At 42.5% G+C, this 21,210-nt stretch overlaps 1 protein-coding gene and 1 long non-coding RNA gene across 2 annotated transcripts in view; one reads left to right on the forward strand and one right to left on the reverse strand.

Annotated features, from left to right (window-relative positions):
* LOC110984850 (putative RNA-binding protein 19) overlaps nucleotides 1-21,210 on the forward strand; it is a 61,989-nt gene that overhangs the window by 15,233 nt on the left and 25,546 nt on the right. Inside the window, exons 22-26 of the mRNA XM_087141034.1 lie at nucleotides 484-622; nucleotides 2,199-2,315; nucleotides 2,740-2,845; nucleotides 4,373-4,496; nucleotides 5,939-6,036. Of these exons, the coding sequence (XP_086997160.1) occupies nucleotides 484-622; nucleotides 2,199-2,315; nucleotides 2,740-2,845; nucleotides 4,373-4,496; nucleotides 5,939-6,009 (557 nt within the window). The 3' untranslated portion in view covers nucleotides 6,010-6,036. The remainder of the gene's footprint in view (nucleotides 1-483; nucleotides 623-2,198; nucleotides 2,316-2,739; nucleotides 2,846-4,372; nucleotides 4,497-5,938; nucleotides 6,037-21,210) is intronic.
* On the reverse strand, nucleotides 4,325-8,149 carry LOC147798218 (uncharacterized). Its single transcript, XR_015426401.1, has 3 exons — nucleotides 7,799-8,149; nucleotides 5,994-6,522; nucleotides 4,325-4,462 (listed from the first exon to the last, which is right to left on the reverse strand). It is a non-coding gene; the product is annotated as an uncharacterized LOC147798218 (long non-coding RNA).

The raw sequence follows: 21,210 nt of genomic DNA on the forward strand, positions 1-21,210 counted from the left end.
GTATCTAAAAATGAGAATTTCCTCACAATCCTGCCGCATCCATTTCTACTGTGCCGTATTCATGGGTTGTGGTTTATCAGAGGGAATGGAAGACAAGTTGCATTTTCATATGTCATAATCTTCAGAAATACATATTGACAAGGAAAAACACTTCTGGTTGAGTAGACAAAGTTTCCAAACTGTGGTTTGCTGTGTCTGCAAATGTCTTGTTGATCTCCGATGATCAAATGTCTCTTGCTCGTCACGCAGAAACAAACTGTTAATGGCAACCTTTAGGCACGTGTGTGAGCCGTTCCGTCACCACGGCAGATGCCAACTCATGCACGGATTGTGTTTAAGGGGTTGTGTGACGTCAGGTACCCTGTTCCTAAATGACGTTGACTTGTTTGAAATCCCAAATTGGTTAATTCCTAATTACTGCTTTCCTTTACCATGTCAGTTTAATAGCTTGGGCTGGCCGGTGTCCTTTTTCTTTTCTTCCAGGATCTTTGTTGTCCATGGGCTACGGTTTTGTGGAATACAAGAAGAGGAAATCAGCCCAGAAGGCTCTGAAGGAATTGCAGCACAGCATGCTGGACGATCATAGCCTAGAGCTCAAGCTGTCACACAGAGCAACGGTGCAGTACGTATTGTTGGCCTGCATGGGCTGCAGATGGCACCATCAGGATTTCATCTAGCATTGAAGTACCTTCTCGGCCTTTCTCAGGCAGTGTTAAATATTGTCTGTCCACTCCTGGCGAACCCTTTGAAACTGTGCCCCCTCGCTGCAATGTGAGCCCGTACATGCATGTCAATATTGCTCAATGCCTTGAATGAGGTCATAAAGAGTTACTCGCCAGTGTTGAAGATTTGTGAAATAAATAGGGGGTTGTAACTTATGTAAAGCTAAAATGGCCTGACCTGAGTAATTTTGGCCTGTCATCAGGTCAGGTGGACAGGTAGCTTAATTAGACGCTGGACACCTTGTAGCCAGGAATACACAGGGAAGTTTTTCTAAATCTTAGCTTTGGGTCTGTGATTTCGGCTTTCGATTTTTAGACCCTTATTAAACTCGGGGCTTAAGCTCAGTTGTCATTTTACTGAAATGTGCATTTGTTTGCTATGAAGCCATGGTGTGAAGAATTAGCATTTGTTTACCTCAGTGAATGTTTAAAATTGATTGCTTTGCCCAACATGAAACCAGAGACGGAGACAAAGCCAAAATCAGAGGAAAGACGTTTTAGTGAAAATTTTCGTTCCATAAAGAGCGTGAAAACGGCCATCCTGTCACATGTCTTTCCTACCTCTGATGCTGATCAACTCACCCACGTACATGAGAATAGGCAATGCATTCTTCATACTTGAGGGCTAGGAGGGAAGACAGAATCAATGGCTCACATAGCAATCGGTATGATTTCAGGATCTCGGAAGGCATGGCCCATTTTCAAATGTGTGACCCGCCTTCTCAAAATGAGTCATAAGTTGCCAGAGCCATAGGCCTTTAAAAGCAATCTTGTGCAGTGCATAAATAGGAACCCTCAACATTTTTCACCCACACAATGTCTGGTTTCATCCAGATGCCAAACTGAGAGATCTTTCGACACTGGAAGCTGGAGTGGTTCTTTCTGATTCAAACTGAAACATAAAAAAAAGCACTGATAAATGGGCCATATGACTCCTTTTGACAGAGCAGGTCACATGTGTATGATATATTATTGCCAGATCTCATAAAATGTGTCTCAAGGCCACTTTTTTATAGTTGGTTGGTTGGTCGGTCGGTCGGTCGGTCAGTCGGTCGGTCGGTTTAGTTTCCATTGCAGAGAGTAAACTGGGCTATTAATTTGGTGTATCAATCAATTTAGTATCCAGGTGAAAATGGACATTAGGTTGAGGGTTCCAATTGATTCTGATTCAGTGTGAAAGATGCCCTCAGTTCAAATGTGGTTCTGACAGATTGGGACTCATTTTGTGAAGTTTTGTCACACACGAGGTCGGATTTCTCATCAAGAAATGAGCCAAGAAGAAGAACATATCCCGCTCATGTCCTGCTTCCTTTAACTTGGGAATAATTTGTAAGCAGGGAAGGTTATTCAAACAAAGAAGGTGAAACATTGCAGCAAAATGTCTTGCTTAGGGACATTTAGCCTCATCACCAGGGTCAGTAAGCTGCTTACAGGAATTTCAGAGAACTAGATGCAACCTTTATTTATCCTCCTCAGGGCAAATCAAACATCAACTCCGAAGAGACCAGGGACCACAAAACAGAAGTCCAGTAAAATCCTGATCCGGAATATTCCATTTGAAGCTAGGAAACAGGAGATACAGGAGCTATTTGGGTACGTTTGATAGAAACATCCATTGCATTATTTGTATTTCTAGTCCTGGTTCTATTTCAAAAATCTCTTTCACCTCTTGCCAGACCTTCAGTATCACCAAATCCTTTAGTACGGGGACTGACCCCAAAGAGTTTTTTTCTTATGTTGATCACAGCCATCTTGCACATTTTTTACAATACAAGACAATATTTGTCCAATGTGAATTGAAGCTTGCTCTGTGCACATCTTCAGAAATCAACTTTGTGTTATTGCATTTACCTCTTTTATTCTCACAATTATTTGGTATCACTTCCATTATTTTGTCGTCCACCTTGAGGTGTGACCGTAAATACTACGAGATTTATGATTTTGGGTACAACAGGCTCCCAGGTTCATCTGAACTTGTCCCTGGTTCATATTCTGCCCGTCTTTTTTTTTTCTTCAGTACATTTGGTGAGATCAAGTCAGTCAGACTACCCAAGAAGATGAGTGGTACTGGCTCTCATCGAGGCTTTGGATTCGTCGACTTCCTCAGCAAGCAAGATGCCAAGGTGTGTCTGAGGCTGCATCCAGATCTCTTGTCTAGAGCTAGGTCTAGGTCTTCACTCCATTGAAAATGCATGGAGACGCGTGGACAGTGGACCTAGCCGTAGCTCTGGAAGCCCGTTTCGGACACGGCCTGAGACATTCAGCCAAAGGACCAGCATGGCTACCCTGCCCCCCTAAATTACCAGAAAACGTGTTCCATAGTTGTTTGGAATACAAAGAATGTGGAGAGACCATCAAAACTCCCAACAACTGGTTCCAAATTTGTCTAACAATAAAAATCTGCCTCACAACACTTTACCGGTCGAGGTAACAGAGTGCTATGTTGTACAGTACTGTAGACCTCTATCGTAATGCTGCCATTTTTGTCTGACCCCTGTACGCCAAATGACAAAAGGAGTACAACTTTACCTATTGATAAAAGGAAACTGACTATTTTTTTCTTCCAGCCTCAGGCCGCATCCGAATCTCTTGTCTAGGGCTGGGTCTAGGACTTCGCTCCATTGTAAATGCGTGGAGACGCGTAGACAATTGACCTAGCCGTAGCTCTGGAAGCCCCTTTTCGGACACGGCCTCAGTTTGGCCACATTGCTTTTAGTGGTAGAAAACCAAGATGGCTGCCCCATAATAAAAACTCTGTACGTCGGAGGACGTAGCTTTGTGTTTTCTTATGTTTTGGTAATGTTTCCATAATGGCGCATGCCCCGGCTGTTCCTCTCACACGCTTTTGCTTGTATAAGAGTCTGACGCCCTTCAGCACTGTAGTATAAGCTCTGAGCGTTATCCACACTATATGCTGTTATTTATTTCAGGAACTTGTTAAAGTTTAAGCTATTTCATATTCATTTATTTTGCCTCGTTAAAATCATTACACTGCAAACTCCGTGGAGAGCATAGGATTGATATCCCTTGAAATAAATTAAAATTAAATGAAATTTTGTCAAGGTTGATATGACACTCGCCCGTAGACTATGCAGACATTCATACGTTTGAGGACCGTTCTTAAAAATGGAGGACAACAGGGGATGACAATCTACTGTGTTTTCTGCCCTGAGACGAATTAAACTTTTGATTAGTAAGAGCAAAAAACCTTCAGCAGTTGGCACCATACGTGTTGCATGATGGTTATTGCGGGATTCAAAACTTGCAGCGGGCCATGGGCATCACCGGGACTTTCTTTTGAGAGGGCAGGACTTTTCTGGGGGGTGGGCACTTAGCAGCAAATTGATAAACCATTAATGGTTGATTTGGGCCAGTTCCAAGATATTTCCAAACAAATTAGTGATTTTTCATCTCCTTTCCTCCCTTTTTGTTTCTCCATTTTTTTTCCTTCAATTTTTTTTCCAGGGGTGTACGATGCCCATGGGTACCCATGGAAATCCTTACAAGTCAGTCTGCATTTTCCTAATAGTGCAATTCTTTTGCTTGGTAATGAAATGTGAATAGTCCTCTGTAACTATTGAATCAGAGGACGAGAGATGCATTTCCTTTCATTCCTGTGAATTTTACACCTCCTCACTTTTGGTCAACAGAGGGCGTTTGATGCTCTGTGCCACAGCAGCCATCTCTATGGGCGTCGGCTTGTCCTGGAGTGGGCGGAGGCAGAGGAGACTGTGGAAGACCTGCGTAGGAAGACAGCGGATCACTTCATTGAAGGTGAGCATTCAAATTGTCAAGGTATTGCAAAATTTAATATAAAAGTCAATTTTCAAAGTGAAGCGCTAATTTTCTGGCATTACCTGAATTAAGAACTTTCCGGTGTGAAATCAGACAATGCCTTTAAACCTCATAGAACAATGAATGTATCCCAACTTTCTCCACGAATGGTTCTCGGGGGTATTGCATAGTATCTCTTAATGTATCTGACCCCTCCACTAAAAGAAATAAAAACAAATAAAAGAGAGTTCCTGGAAATGACCAAGACATGTGCTAAATTCTCTGTGGTTGTCAACTTAATGCCTTGTACTGGCTGTCTTTTCAACACAACCTTGAATTCTTTCACTGCCTCAGAGCTGTTCCAAATTTTTACCAAGCTAGGAGGTTGTATAGTAATTAAGCTTTTATATGCACATTCACCCCCAGTTTGTGAATGGATTGTCCCTGTCTTTTGTACTTTGAACACACACCTGTTTCAGTGAGCTGAGATGGAGGTGCCTGGTCTTGTACTAGATACCCAGTGCATTGTGTCAGGTTTACCAATACTTCCATGTATTGTCCATGGCATGTTTCACTAATCACTGTGTTGCAGCATGAGAAGCTTTCTCCGTGCTGGTTGTTTCATTGCAGGTGCCTGGTGGCTCCATGCTTGGTGACTCGGCACTGCATCTTCTAGTGTTATTTTTGCATTGCTTAGGACAGCTTAATGCATTTTCTCACTTCATCGTTTAAGGGCAACTTGTTTCAATGATTAGGGTGTATGTTGATGTAGCTCTGCTTATGTCATGGAGACTGTAAGCATAGCAAAAGGCATGCCGACATTGGAAGAAAAGTTTGCTTAATTTCTTGATGAAACAATGGAAGCGCAGCAACTGTTAAAAAGTTCACCATCAATTACGCTTGCCGTTAAGCAAATGTTTGTGCTATGGTTAGTAAAAGGTTTCTTACGGTAAACAGCGCCGTGAAATTGGGCCCCGATTTCAGGCATATTAAAATTTGTGACTAGATTCACAAAATGAGTCATAAGACTTATTTTTTAAACCCTCCCACAGTTTGCATTAGAAAGAATAAAATCTCATCTCTTTGTTTTGATGTGTCACTTTGTTGGCATCCTAATGAACATGGACGTCATGCGGGTAAAAAGTCAAGGGTTCCTTTCACATGTAATTAGATTGCACAAGATTCAACTCAAAAGTGGTTTTGGTGAATTGTGATTTACATTTTAAGGCTGGTTCAGATTTTTAGTTGTAGTTGGATACATAAATGCTCATGAAAACTTTTCTTTGGATGCTGGCAAAAATGTCACTCTTGTGACACTTCTTCAATTTTGACAGCCCTAGAGCCCACCCTGGCAATGTCCCATACAGCAGGATAAAAAAACAAACATTGAAACGCTGCCTCCGCTAGTAAGTTGTTGACATTGGATTATTTCTATCGGTCAGGCGGTCAGAAGAAAAGGCTGAAAAAGTCCAAATTGAAGGAAGACTTGGAACTTACCAAGGCCAGCAGCTGAGAGCAACAAGACCGCATCTGCATTGGGGTGAGTCGGAATTTGTCCTTTCTTGATACGGCATGATTGAAGAGGGACTCGAACCCGGGACCTGTGGAGTGCCATTCCGGTGTGGAGACAACTTGATTCCCACCTCATTCTGCTGTGAGGCACTTGATGGCCCAACCAGCGGGTCTCATCTCAAGGACCGTCGAGGGCGCTTTGCTGCTCACTCTTGAGAGCAGCGTGAGTGCACTCTGACAATAACCATGCACCAGTTGTCTCGCCAAATGTCAAGCCTCAAAATTTTGAATAGTGCTCACAGCCGATCACCGACATAACGAATGCACACCCTTAAAAGATGTTCATGTGCTTTGGGTACATCGGTGCTGAAGGAATATGGTGTGCAGAATAATTGCAGCCCCACAAAAACAAAAAGGCAAACCAAATATCTCGGGTTCATGTCCTGATCCAATCACGCGACCTTTCACTATTTAAGCCACAGCAGTGCGGCCCTGTGTAATTTCACATAGACCCCTAGTATGATTGAAAACTGGTAATTTGTGATCTGAGCATATGATTCAATAACTTTGGACGTGCTATACACATGAAAGGAAGACACTGCAAAAATACTCTTGTGATGTAACTTTTATCGGGTATAGTCATAATGCACAGAGGTCTTAGAGGTCTATCTACTGTATGTGTCTGTGATCATTCCTGTGGTCATTATTGGAAACCAGTACTCTGGGGAACACATGTACTGTGCTCGTTCATACATTTATGTACGTAGGTTGTTAACTTGTGTGTTGCATGCCGCATGCCTGCGCCAAGTTTAAGAACGTGAGAGATGTGTGGGAGTGTGGTGCTGAGCAGTGTTCTAGCTAGGACCATTTTAGTGCCGGGTAAATTTTTTGGATTACAATGCATAGTGAGGGTAGTTCTTAATGCTTTCTGATGCTTGAAATACGATCGAATTGGTACATTTAAATTTTCAGTAATATTTCCGTTCATTTTTTGGAAAATCCGTGCTGGGTGGCACAGCCAATTTCAACCCCGAGTGCCGGGCGGAAATTTGCAGTACCGGGTGGCGCCGCCCGGCGCTGCCCACCGCGGCTAGAACCCTGGTGCTGAGAGCACCTGCTCAGATTGGTCTATAGAGGGCAGTTTTTGCTGATCTACTCTTAGTTTGCAATCCACAGTGAGGGTAGTGGGCTAACTTGACATGTCCTGGCTTTAGAGAAAGGCTTGATTTGAACTGCAGGGAGATTGTGAGTCGGCACGTTGGGTTCTTACTGTGACTTTTTGAGGGTGTGCTTGGCCAGTCTTAAACGTGTGTTTAGGACTGGCTCAGGAGAATGGACCCGACTAATGCCCGAGCCGCGGCTGCAGGTCTCGAGTTCTGCATGCCGCGTGCTGCGGTGCACACAGACTCATGACTTATAGGAATAGATAAGACTGTCTCATATCCAGGTGCCAACACGTTACTATGAAGCAGGCATTGCCAAACCGCAGCAGGCATTATCAAACCGCAGCAGGCATTATCAAACCGCAGCAGGCATTATCAAACCGCAGCAGGCATTATCGAAACACAGCAGGCATTATCAAATATTAATACACGGTCACATTGTGTGTTGTTGAATAGGGAAACTGTCTGAGGTATTTATGAATGTACATTTAATGCATGAACTTATTATGGTAGGCTTGAATATAACTTCAACGTCTTTGTGGAAACATTGCATATGTGGTCAGTTTCCTCTTGGAGACTTATGTACTGGAATATGTCATAAGCTCAAAGCTTAAATGATATACATACCCGTATTTTGAAAGAAAGGGGAGAACGGCAAACCTCAGCCATGAGAGTGGGTACTATCATAATACCGTAGTAACTTACACTGTACCCACCTTGCAGTCCATGTATTGCTTAGGTATAGTACCACTGGAACTGTGGACCATTAATATATAATGCTGCCCTCTGTTGGTAACTCTGGAATCTCTCTGAATCTCATTAGTGGCAGAGCTGTATACATGTAGCACCAACTTCAGACTTCAGAACCAAAGTGGCTATGCATTATATGTGCAGTGCAGCATGCAGCTATTGTGTGCTACCATAATTGTCCACGTGCACTGACGCATAATCCACCATTTTGGTTCCAACAATTGAGACACTCATGTCACAACTCTCTCTACACATGGTTCTGAGTAGTGATGCTATCTACTGCCCTCTGTAGCTGAAATGTCTCCAGTTTCAACTTGGGTGTAAGTTAGTAGCCAGATGGCCTTTGTTTGCTGGAGATTAATGGAAGTGGCATTGCGAAAGATGCATACATGTTCCATCCCATTTTGTGACTTGGCGTGAATGTATATAATTCCTGTGTCAATATTTTGACAGTCGCTGCTGCGTATTCGCTCCAGAATTCCCCCAATGACTATGGCTGATATAATGATCACTGGGATCAGTCCTATGCACAGTCACTGCATAATGTCCCCTTGTTACAAGGGAATTAGTTTTTCCCGAACCCTGTCCCCCTGATGAAGAGAGCCAGGTGTGTGTGCACGATGTTGTTGAATCCTGAGAGATTAGCCAGTTTGAAGGCCTGGAATACACAAGGGGACAAGCGCACCAGTTTCATGGTTTTTCTTCTTTGCCTACATGCCTGGGTAGATTTAGCAAGGAATACCAAGAGGGTGAAGTGGTTAGCACCGGGTTTTGTACAGTGTAAGTACTGCATTCAGCAATGTCCAGAAGAGCAACTTTATTTTGTCATTTTGAGAAGTTTTGAGAAGTTTGCATATTGCAAATACATAATTATGTCACAAGAGTCACAAGTTGTCAGAGCAACTTTTCAGTTAAAGACCTTTGGAGGAATCTTGCACAACGGGAATGAGTAGAAACCCTCAACACTTTCACCTACGTATTGCGAACTGTTGCCCATTTCCTATCAGGACACCAAACCGCGTGAAACATCAAAACAGAGATATCTTTCCGAAACAGATTCTGAAACAAAACTACTGACAGCATAGCCCCAAGAAGCACATGTCGGAAATGGAGAAGAAATCCATGCTGAATTTACTCCATCCCTTCAGCTGGAGATGACTAATCGTCACTGACACACCATTCTATCGCATTGTGGCATCTTACCGCGACCATTTCATCAGAACCAGTAGGTCATGGGGGGGGTTTGCATCTGGTGCCCAAGCACTGTGTATTTTCAATGCCGCCCTCTAGTGAGTGCTTCAGTTGGTCTCTTTCTTTTCATCTAAGTGAATTTGCTCTTCTAAAGGAATAACATTCACGTATGAGCACCATACTATAAGAAATTGTCAGCAGCAAATACATGTACATGTATCTGTGGATGAATCTTGCATCTTTGGTGATGGCTGAGTAATTTTAGAACACACTGGGCTTTTTTTCCCTCCTTTTGGGGTAAACTTTTGCCCAGAGTAATAACAGTATAACCGTAACCACCGTTGCACTGCTTGAGTTACAACTCAACGACGGCACTTGTATCCTATGACATTAAATGTGATAGATTACCACAAGAAGAGTTACCCTCAACTTGATGTTGGATTGATCAAATGTACGGGGTCATTTTTGGTAAGCTGGAGTGGAAGAGATGTTGTACAAAGTGAAATATGTGAAATTAAAATAAGTGTCATGTACCTGACACACATGGTCAATCCCAGGTGCTATCTCATAAATATTCAACAAAATTATTCAAGTAATTTCACACACGCTAACATGTATATGCAAATAAAACAACTTTGAATTAATAGAGGTGTGATAGACAAGCAAAAAGACAGATTGGTACATATCTGCACTCAACTGCACATGCTTTGAAGTCTGGTAGATTTCCATGTTGTTGAAAACCAAACAATCTTATCCAAAGGAATCACATTGGAAATCAAACTAGACCTGTGATTATTTTAATATGCAACACTAGAAAAAAACTTCAGATTTTTCAAACAATGAGACATGAACATGTACCCCTTTTTGCACTTGTTCTCTGAATCGATTATTATTTCTCCTCATTGGCCTTCCACTGAGGCAGCCCTTTGTCGGATTTCCCTTGCACCATTACTTCACCTTTCATGCTCCTCGTTCAAGCATTAAGAACAAACATTTATTCACGTCGTTCTCCATCTTTCACACCAAGTTTCCCTCGCCAGCTTCAGAGCCTAATAATATGGCCCCAAATCCCCCTTCCCATTCATCCCCCCCCCAAAACCGATACTGCCAGGCCACCAGCAGAACTAATGTTGTGCCCCGTTTGGCATCCCGCAGGCCAGGAACAAAACAACCCATCTCTTATCCAGAGCCATTTTCCACTTAAATAGCCATGGAAACAGGATCACTGCTAGTCCTAAACACCACTCGCTGTGCGCGTCCCTCATTTCCCTGAGCAGACCCTTGTAATTTTCAAGTGGTTCTAAACTGCCATTTTTTTTTTGTTTTTGTTTTTTTTTCCTGTCTCTGCCCATTCCTAAACAAAGATCTTCACCTCAAAGGATTCCAAATCTAATCAACGGAGTTAATTGAATTTTTTTATTTGTCTGTCTCATTTGCTGGTACTATTCTAATATTTCTTTTATTTTGTGGCATAGGTGACAACCCTTTTTTCAGCTCTTTTATGGTTACGCTTAATCTTTCACGCGTCACCAATTCCATGAATACTAAATTATTCTCGCTTCTGTTGCAAACCAGAAAAAAACCTGAAGTAACATCCCAGGTTTAGTAGCTCGTGTCTCGGTATTTTTGCTCAGTTTTGTGCTTAATTATGTGCCACAAAATGTGATGTGACTATATCATGTAGTCACATGCACATGTACGTGTAATATACTGAGTCTTAAAATGTTGATAAAAGTTACTTAAAATGTGTGTGTGAGAAAAAAGGTTAATGATTGCAGCACAGAAATCATGAATGGATTAGTTTGTTTGGACAAGTGAATGCAGTTATGTGTTAGTTATGTGTACATAATTATTTACAGAGCCAACAGTGAAGAAAATTAATAGAAAACGGGTTGTAGAAATAAGCAGTTTATATTGTTGGCTGAACAAAAGAGTTGTGAATTGTACAGAAACAAAGTGTGTGTTTATTGTATTATGACGAGAACTGTGAAACACTTTTGATGTGGTCATTGTTATGAGGCAGCTGAAAACAAAATTAAAAGGTCTCAACAGAAACTCAAGTTCTCTGTGGATGCTCCATCCTCCCCTCTGTCAACCCTTTGCTTCATCCTCCCATCAACCCTTCATTCCAACCCCAAATCTCCTCTCTTCTGGGTGGCTTCACGGCACTGGTGAGTCGGGTTAACGTTTAAATTCCCCTCCTAAATTGCGAACTGGCAACTTTTGTTTCTTTTCTCTGGCTGTCTCTCTGTCTGTGTGTCTCTCTCTCTCGCTCTGATCTGTTTGTCTCAATGTGTCGTCTTCTTGTTCAGCTCCTCTCGTGCCGTCTCAAGACATCAAATCCACTCTTCTAGTGGCCTTGGAAAAATAATTACTTTCCAGCAAGCCAGGCAATACCTGCCTAAGACAGACAATCCGTGCAACGTCGGCGAGGAGGATGGTTGCTTGTCTTTAAAGGCAACCTGTGATTTCTGCCTTTTTCCCCTAAACACGTCAGTAATAGTCAGCAAATTTGTGTGCAGGTGTTTGACCATTTAAAACTGATCTACAGGCAAACACTAAACTTAGTAGCTGGTTTCAGGTGTTCGTGTGACTGTGAAAAGTTAACACCAATCACACTGGGAGTTTATTTTCACATGACTTGTGCCAATCAGAGTTCCCCCACAGATTCCATCCTCTGGAAAGAGTTGAAAAGTAATGGATGCATTCAAAGAAACTTCATGGCTGCAGCCATGTCACTCTGACGTTGGGTCATGTCAGGGGTCAAAGGGCGAAGTATATGTTCCGTTCCATTTGTTGAACCAACACTGTGCCTTGCTTGGTGGGGCAAGGTTCCCTTTCCATTATTCCCTTTCCATTTTAGGCAGATCATAACATTCCTTTCTGCAGGGCTTACGACGTACCTTTTTCCTTTCACTGTTCTGATTTCTATCCTCATCAGATTGGCATTTTTTCTTGTTTCTCACCCACCGAAAGCCATCGCTCACAGATGAATTTATCCAACATGTGCACCTCATATCTGAAGGATTCTTATTCATACCTAATGTATCCATATATGGTCTGTACAGTGAGTGCTAAATGAAAAAAAGTGAGCCTAAATTATGCAATGCTAGAATCATTGTCAAGCAAAGCTTCTTGCCTTTGTTTGTGGCTTTTCTCTGTCGGTGAAACTATGGCCCAAGGCACAGCTTTCCCGTTAACGACGGAGCCAGCTTAGGAGCACGCAAGATTATTCACCTTCACGGTTGCTCAAATCTCGGGGCCCAAAACTTCTGTGTCAGGAACCCGATCCTCCCCGGGCTCTGAGCTCAGGCCTCGGCGATGATTTGCAGGCGAGGTGCAGCGTTGCGTGACATGGCCACCGCTGGACGGGGATTGCAAATAGGGTGAGAAATAGGGGAGGGGATGCATGGGACGCGCAAACCGGCCGACGTGACAGTAATGGCTGATGGCATATAAATCAGGCTTTGTGTATGTTACTCCGATGTGACAGTGTTAACGTGTGTGGGAGACATTTGATGATATTTTGTTATGCGCAGATTTATTGGCTTGAGCCGGCTTTAGTCATAAGACACTACAGACGAATAATAGATGAAAAACTACATTTGGCAACAACCATAGGAAATATACTTTCCCTTATAGTTTCCCAATCTAGAGTAGTTGTCCTTTCACCAAAACAATGACAGTTAGGATGAAGTTCTTTTACAGTTCAATATATCCAAACATACAAATGTTGGTTGTGGGTCTTTTTTTTAAGCTGCACTGTCCTACGTTCTGTTCTGGCATTCTCTCCTTCATCCTGTTTTCCAGATGCCTACGACCGATCCCTGTTCACAGTGTAAACAAGCAATTTTCACATTGAACATGCCCTCCTTTTCCCTTATCCACCTTTTCTTATGATTTCCTTTTCCTGTAGCCTTCACCTCAAATAACCATGGAAAGGCAGGAGCTAGTTGGATTGTTAAAAAAAGAGAGAAATAAATTAATACCACTTTGGTTACATCTGGCATGATTTTGTAACTTTAGAACATATTGTTGAATTTCCAAATGCAACTAAGAGCACAAATCAGCTGCCAAGCAAATGAAATTTAGTTTAGAGTCAATGTTGTTGATGCTTCCAATCCAAATTATACAGGGTCAGGTATAACGGGGATTCAAAGATGTCCCGCATTTGGAGCCCAAATTTATACAATGATCCATGCCTTCCCGCCATTGCTCTGCAGGGTCAGTCCCATCTGGTTCTGTGAGCAACATTTGTTGACAAACTTTGGTCTGTTTGTGTAGCCTTTCCCGGTTTTGTGGTGGTTTTCTTGTCCTTCCACTGTTGTGATTTTCTGGGAGGTTGGAATCCCACCCTGTCCTGGTTTTTGGGTGCAACCAGCCCCTACTGCATCCAAGGACATAATATTGCTTATAACAAGTCGTCATCCTTTAATAATTATTGATAAGCATCTCGTAAACACAATTTAGGATTTTACTGAAACTCTCTTTCCACCTCCCAAAAATTCAAATATCCCAAAGCTAGGTCCTTAAAAATTAGCAGCTTATCAACACGGTACATGTACCTCTTAACCCCTTTCCTCTCACAGTTTGATTTATATATTTCAACACATAGTGCATGTAACACCATATCCCACAACAGGAGATTTGTAGAAGGGTCAGTGGTTTTAACACTCCTGGAATGAAGGAATATGCCCAACTCTCCGTATATCAAAATTCTTCATAATTTACAAGCAGTGCTTCAACCTCGGCAAGTCAAAAGTGTGACAAGTATTCTCCAAAGTGTCAACATACCCCGGTAACATCCATGAGCTTTCTCTGAGATTTCACTTGGCACCACGTTTGATTGACGAGGAGCGACACTTCTCTCTTAAGTGGGGGCAGAGGACAGAATATCCAGAGTGCTAAAACAACACGACACAGATAGTCATCCTTTCTCATTCCCATGATGCATTGGTTTCCTTCTGTAGTCATTGTGCCACCAAAGACCCAAAAAAGTATCCCTGAAGTTATTGAATTTCCCCGGCCGACAAGTCTGCCACAAGCCAACGACAGCACTCGGCCGCCAAATTTAACCAACTGGAAATTGCATCGAGTATCCGGTTTCACTCGCATCTTTTTTTTTTTCCCTCATCTTTTTTCGTCCTCTTTTGGGTGAGGGTCTCTAAGATGGATACCTTGCCCTGTAATTTCAACCTAAGGCAATAACAGGACTTCTTTCATCTGTTTGGACGTGGGAGTGCCGAGAAACAGGCACGAGGAGCAGTGTGAGACCAAGGGATTGAATGCAATTGTCCAATCCATCACTGTTTGAAGGAGCCAAAAAAAAACCAGTTTTGAAAAAAAAACTCAATGCTTAAATGCCACACAGAGGGATTCTGGCAAAATCTGTTCTGTTAACAAGTTTCTCAGTCGAATTTCAGTGTGTCAAAAATTTGCTATGTACATGTGATCTTAGTCATACTGTTGCTTTCATGTATTGCTACATCCCCTATAACATTTCTACGTGCCTGTAAATTTGCATGTACATGTAAGCAGCATACTGAAATAACAAGGGCTCTGCAACAACAACGTCTTTTACATTTTGAAATGTCAAAGTCTGAGGAGAAAATGCAGTTTCCCCACAACAAGAAGCCAAGACTTGTTGGATTTTCCAGGGAGTATGGACCATCTTGCAGAACTACTGTACCTATTTTCGCATAGTTTTTAAGGCATTGCTGTCATGGAGAATTGATATCTGCAATGGAGATGGGTGTGATCTTGTTGCACGTTCATGACATCTACTGTTTTCTCTTTTTCCTTTTTTTGGGGTGGGCTGGGCTGCCGACTGAATTCCATTCTCACTGGCATCCTCTCATTACTTTGTTTCCTGCCTCACTGACTGGATCTATTGTCTTCCATCCTCTTGAAAATCAGATTGGAAAAATTCCACAATAAATCACAAACCAGCTATGTCTGTCTGCCTCTCTTTCTTCTCTTCAAAAAAAAAAATCAATTTTTCATCAAAAATAATCCATCCTTTTATCCATTGTGAGCCACAATGCCAGCCTTTCAGTTTTCCCCGGCCACCACCACATCCCAGCGTATCTCTGAATTGTTTCGACGTTCCTTGCGACAGTCGAGGGGCTTATAATGACCTTTTCCCGTCTTCTTCTATGTGATTACGATCGAAAACGGTTCCCAAGTACCCGCCCAACCATCCCGGTGTGAGCTTGTTGACCTTCTGAGCACACTCTTCAGAATTTTTTTTCTTTTGGGGGGAAATAACAGGAAAGCAAAAATGCGGAGAGGATTTTGCGTTTTAATGGAAAATTGTGATTACCGCTGCCCACGAAAGCCCTGCCCAGAGGCCTACTGAGACGCTCTGGATTTTGCCCGGTGATCTTGGACGGAGAGAGAGATCAGGTTGGAACAAAGAGGGAGGGTGGGAAAGGATGGATTTGCGTTGTGAAGGGAGGGCATCAAGGCGGCCTAAGCCGATCAGGGAGAAGGATCAGGCCGCGGCTGCTTGCCAAGTCAGCCCAATATCCGTCCGACTTAGAAGGTTGCATGGGTTGGAGAGATCTGTGCTTCAGGGTGTCCTTTGCAAAGAAGTCAATGGGATTGTTTTCTTTACCAGTTCGTCGAGACTTTCGTGCGGGGAGTAAGGTTGAGATTAGAACTGATCAGAATAGGCCTGAGTTTCCAGTGAGAGACTCAGTTAACAGCCAACGTTGTGACCTACATTTACATTTGTACATGTACATGTAAATTCACTGGTGATACGTAGCCTTTGAGGCACATTCCAAAAATCGAATTGGATTTACAATGTTAATGTTTGTACAGGTAGTTAGACAATGCACCAGTTTATCAACTAAAAAATGACCGTCATGTGAATGTAGAACCTTTCACAGAGCAAGGTTTCATCCAAATCATTTTCTGTGCCAGTTTTAATACTAAAACAGTTGATCAGGTAATAATCTTTTTTTTTAGGAAATGAAACATTATGACCCAATGTGTGGAGCACTCTCATCTTCAGTTGGAATCATTGTAACCGAATGGCTTATTAATAGTAACAGTTGGATTCCAACTTAAAATCTTACCTTAACGTAGAGGTGTAACCAGGGGCAAACAGGGGAACATACATGTACATGTCTTGTACCTCCCCCTTGTGCCCCTACCTCACGCCAATCCGTGGCCAAATGCTGGGGAGTTTCCCCTCACCATCTTTCTCATCATACTGTGGTAGGTCTACAACAGGAGAAGTTCAACAGTGTCACCCAACCAGAGCTGAATCCTCCAAGTGGAGGAAACATTACATCTGTATCAGTGTTGCATTTGAGTCCGTCACAAGTCCAGCCACAAGGCCAGTCATAAGTAACAGGGTTAACAATGACAAAGGAACGCTTTGGTCGCAGTTCATTTGAATACACGAAGCTTGTGAATTGGCTTAAGACTGGATGACTTGTGATGGACTCGCATGGACTTACAGGGACCTCATAATAGATATGTGGCACATATCCTCCTGTCCTTCCAGCCAACCACTGTGTGACCTTTAAGCCCCCCCCCCTTCTCCATTCTAATCCCAGTCCAGAGCTGGCCTCGCCTTCAATTGTGTCATATGTAACAAGCCATGCAGAGTACATGCATCCTGTAATTACACCCTGTCTTTATTGAAGGCCGGACCCAAACATCCGTCTCTCCCCCCCCCATGAGATGCTGCAGCAAAGCCCAAGCCGAGCTGCAACCAGCGGTGCCACCTCTCACTCTAGAGGAGCAATTTAGGGAGCAATTTTCTCTGCAAGGGGGAGTCAGCTTGTTAGTTGTTTGTGTGGGAAGGGGGGAGAGTTGCATTGTCGCATACATATTCCAGTTCGTGGTGTGGAGTTGTCATGAACCAATTTTCCTGTTTGGATAACCAAAAAACTGTAATAATTCAAATTATGTTATATTATTCCTCCTGTATAAATGTACTGGTTACCTGCAGTTTATGTGAAACTCTATTACCGGTAAGTTGCGTAGTTTGTGTTTGAAGCGGGTTTGCTTTCAGTGACCATACGCCAACATACATATATATGTACAAGGGAAAATAACACAACAGTTTGGCTAACCTACATAAATGTACCAGCAAGACTTCCCAACAGACGGTGAACATGCTGATAAACTTCCCAACATGGTGGCATGTCACAATCATTGTTTACACTGGAAGCCTCTCCACACATGGCTTTGCAGCAAGTTTTTTTGTACTTGAATTGAAACTTGGCTTCTGGACATTTCTACAAGACCTCTGTTTGAGAATGCTCCACGCCATGTGCATCGCATGTGCTGGTAGAGAAGAGAAGGGCCCGGCATTGTTTGTAAAAGACGGAACAGTTAATGCATGAAGACGTTTGAAAAGAGCAGAATGGTTTTTGCAAAATGTTTACTCTGCCGGCTGTTCCTGCATTATCCTGCCCCATTATTGATACTCAATAATCAATCATTATTGATTATTGATACTGGTATGTACTTCGTGTATAGTTGTCAACATCTCTCAGTGTTGTAGTCAAGGCCGAGACCGAGACCAGTCTTGAAACCTACAACACTGACCCTGTATGGAGTAATTCACACAAAGTCATGAAACTTGCACCTGTACATGTACATCAGGAGTGTGTCCTCTCAGGTACATCGTATTTTCCCCAGATTTCAGGATTTGTGTCCCCAGAATCATGGAAGTTTGGAGGTTTAGTGATGCAAAATTTACACAAGGGGGGAGGGTAACAGGAGTCGTTGGATACATCATCCTGACAATGGCTGACAAATGGTTTCTCTGAATTATGTATGAATGAATGCAAAAGAAGAAATCAACTGATCCTGGCTCCATGTATTTTGGAGAGAAATACATACCTTGTTAGCTGTTGAAAGCCCCCAGAATGTTCATACAATGTTTCCCGGTTACAGCCCCCTGCTATATGTTTTCATGGATTTCTCATTATCCTCCGTCTCAGCCTTGGTACATGATCTCGTAGGGCCAGAGATAGCATTCCCCAAAATGTGGTCAGGAACCCAACCAGCATGTACAATTTTTCCCCCGCCCGTTTTCCCCCATATTTTATCAGGGATATGTCTGCAAAAAGGTTCCCCTTTCTGTCATATGTAATGCCATGTTTTCACTCATTGAAGCATCACAAAAATTGGTTAAGTCGAAATCCATGTTGGTATTCTCCATCCAGATGCCCAACAGCCAGTATACATGTAAATCACACCAGTGGAACGAAACTATTGGGTTTTTTAAGGGAATGCAAGTGGCATATCTTAATTTTCATGAACTTAAAACTCGAAATTTCGGGGCCTGTTTCTTAGTATATTGAACAAGTATCTCTCTTTTTCTTTTCTTTTTTTTTGGCATATTGATGAAACTTATTCATAACTTGTCAACGGAATAATTTCTGATTGAAGTGCCACAAAGAGCATTTTGCAGAGAACTCTATTCTCATTCTGTATACCAGCAAACTCTTATCTCAACCTTTGCCTAGTACCATCTCCTTTTTGCAAGACCGCTTCACTGTCGCAAGCATGTGTTTGCTACACATACATATGCCTGTGCTGTGCAAATACACTACCGCAGCATAATCTTTCTACTATATCAGCATACAGAGCCAGTGATGCCTCGGATCTCATTTCTTCCCTATCAAATGCACTGGGTGTATAAATGCTCCTTGCCTGAAACTAAAGCAGTCGGTTGTAGCGTCACAATGAAGACACCGGCAAAAGACTGTCATTTCCGGAGGACAGCCTCTGCTGTCCATCACTTGGTTCACATCCGCGGAGCATGCTCTATACACATACGGTTTGCTTGTCCCCTGTCTTACAGTCCAATTTTCGTCGTTATCTTCCCATGGCTCCGTTACCCCCCGCCACGCGGGCGCTGGCCGTTATCTACTTAGCGTGGCTAGGGTCTTCTATTGTCTTGCCTTAATGACGGGGCCCAAGACCTTGTAGGAAGAAGCAGTATTGTTGTGACCTGCTCGGCAAAGTGAGAGACCAAACAAGGTAATCATGGATACCTGCATGTGTCACTGTTGTACGGTATTTTGGGCCACATTAGGTGGACTGTGCACAGCGGTGTCAGTATTGATCAGACAAGCATTGAAAATCGGTATCCTGCCAGTGCACCAACACAAAAGGTTGTCGCTACTTTATAACTTGAAAAAGCGAGTGGAAGAACTAGTCGGACATTGCAGGATCCGTGGGGAGTTTTATTTTCTGACATTTTGCTATACTTCAAAGAAACACTCCATTTTCCCTTTTTTAATCCCGATTTTGTCAAAATACAAGTTCTCAGAATTGACTATTTGACATTTCTTTCAACAGTTATTTTATTTGAGCAAGTCTTCATTTAACATTTTCATCTCTTTTTCATTCAGTACAAGTCTCATATTCCCATATTGTAACATGTTGTAAATTTATCAATTTAGAGCAGTTACATGTATGTGAGCATATTGCAACATTAAAATTGGCATCATTATGCTATTTTTAGAAAGACAAATTTGTGGGAGGGGAACGATGCTGTTATCTAAAACAAATGTTGATAGAGATAAATGTTAAGGATGATGATTTTAGAAGTTGCTTATTAAGAGTGACATTGGATGATCGTCAGGGAATTTGTCTCTTCCATCGTTCTCCCCAGAATGCCTACTCGGCAAGTATTTCTCTATTTTCATTTATTTCTACCCTACCCCCACCCCAGTCTAGAACTTGCAGACATGTCAGCTCCCCCCCCCTTCACTTTGGCACCACCGCCATGACCGCAAGATTCTGCCTCTCTCCATCATCGCACTCTGTCGTTTCCTGCAATGGCTAGAAAAGCAAACCAAATATGAGATGTGCCACATCCCCAGAGAATGCAACTGCATCGGACTGAAAGCTTACATACCAAGATGTGATTTCAGAGTCTGTGTTGACTTTTCCTCAAAAGCCTCAGAGAACTACAGCCTGTCGATCAAGCAATGAAAAAAAACCAAAAAAAGAAAAGAAAAGAAAAGAACTACAATCATACACAACACTTACAGGTCACTCGTAGAATACTGTTTCAAGTTTTGAATCCCTGTTGGGGGGGAGTCATGCATGTTTAATTTCTTCTTGCGTCTGTGTTTTCATTTCTTTCCCTCAAAGGTCTTCCTTCACCTTCTATCCTCAAGTAAACAGCCAATGGTTGTCTCGCTTTTAATTGTGTGTGCCTTTGCTTGGCTGGACAAGTTCGTATTATTTATGAGAGATTGTTCCGTAGATGTTGGGGTTTGGTTGAAATTCAAAGGAGGGTCTTGTGTGTCATAGCCAAATCATTGGTTGATGGGTTGATTAAAAATGGGTTAGGTGGGAGAATTTGGTCTCTTCGATGTTGAAAAATGCGGGATAAATTCAATAAATGTGAATCTTGTATTTCTATGAGTGATAATGTAAAATAACATTAAAATTGTGTTCTTACATTTCTACAATTTCAATTTCTATACTCTGTAAATAAGTTCACTTCCTTGCTTTTCCACTTTCTTTTTAAGAAATTGAAAATTAAGGGATGTGAATGGATGTTTTTGATCAAGGAAAAAAAACTTAATTCTTCTTAAACTACAGGAGGAGGTTCCTTGTCATAAGAGCTATTATTACTTCTTGCAAAGTTCTCAGCAAGAAAGACCTCCTTCAGGCAAGAGGTAACGGAAACTTGCAATGTAGCTCTCCCCAGGGAAGGGACTGCCCTTCCACAAGCAGGGCAGCCGAGAAAACTAATATTGCTTGGTTCGTGGGAGCTGAGGACAAGAGGGATTGAGCTAAATCCGCTTGCCTTGCAATCTGATAAGGAAGGCAAAGCCCGGTGGTTTAGGAACGAGCTAACGGTTACCGATGGCGGCGGCGGCGGTGGGGGGGGGAAGCGAGAACTGCAAAATAGCCTGGCTGTTACCGTTGGAAACAAGGATATGTTGGCATTTGTGCATAACGGCACCACCAGGGTGATCTAACCTGTCTGCTCTGTTCCTGATTTCCAAAAATTGTTTTGATTTTCTGTCTGATTGCATTGGAGTTTCCTTGTGCTGCTCAGATTTTTAAAGGGAGTTGAATGAAATTGATACGAGATTTTGTGAATC

The sequence above is a fragment of the Acanthaster planci genome, linkage group LG09, assembly GCF_054643075.1.
Source record: "Acanthaster planci isolate LZ-2023a linkage group LG09, COTS_SCS, whole genome shotgun sequence".
Classification (NCBI taxonomy): domain Eukaryota; kingdom Metazoa; phylum Echinodermata; class Asteroidea; order Valvatida; family Acanthasteridae; genus Acanthaster; species Acanthaster planci.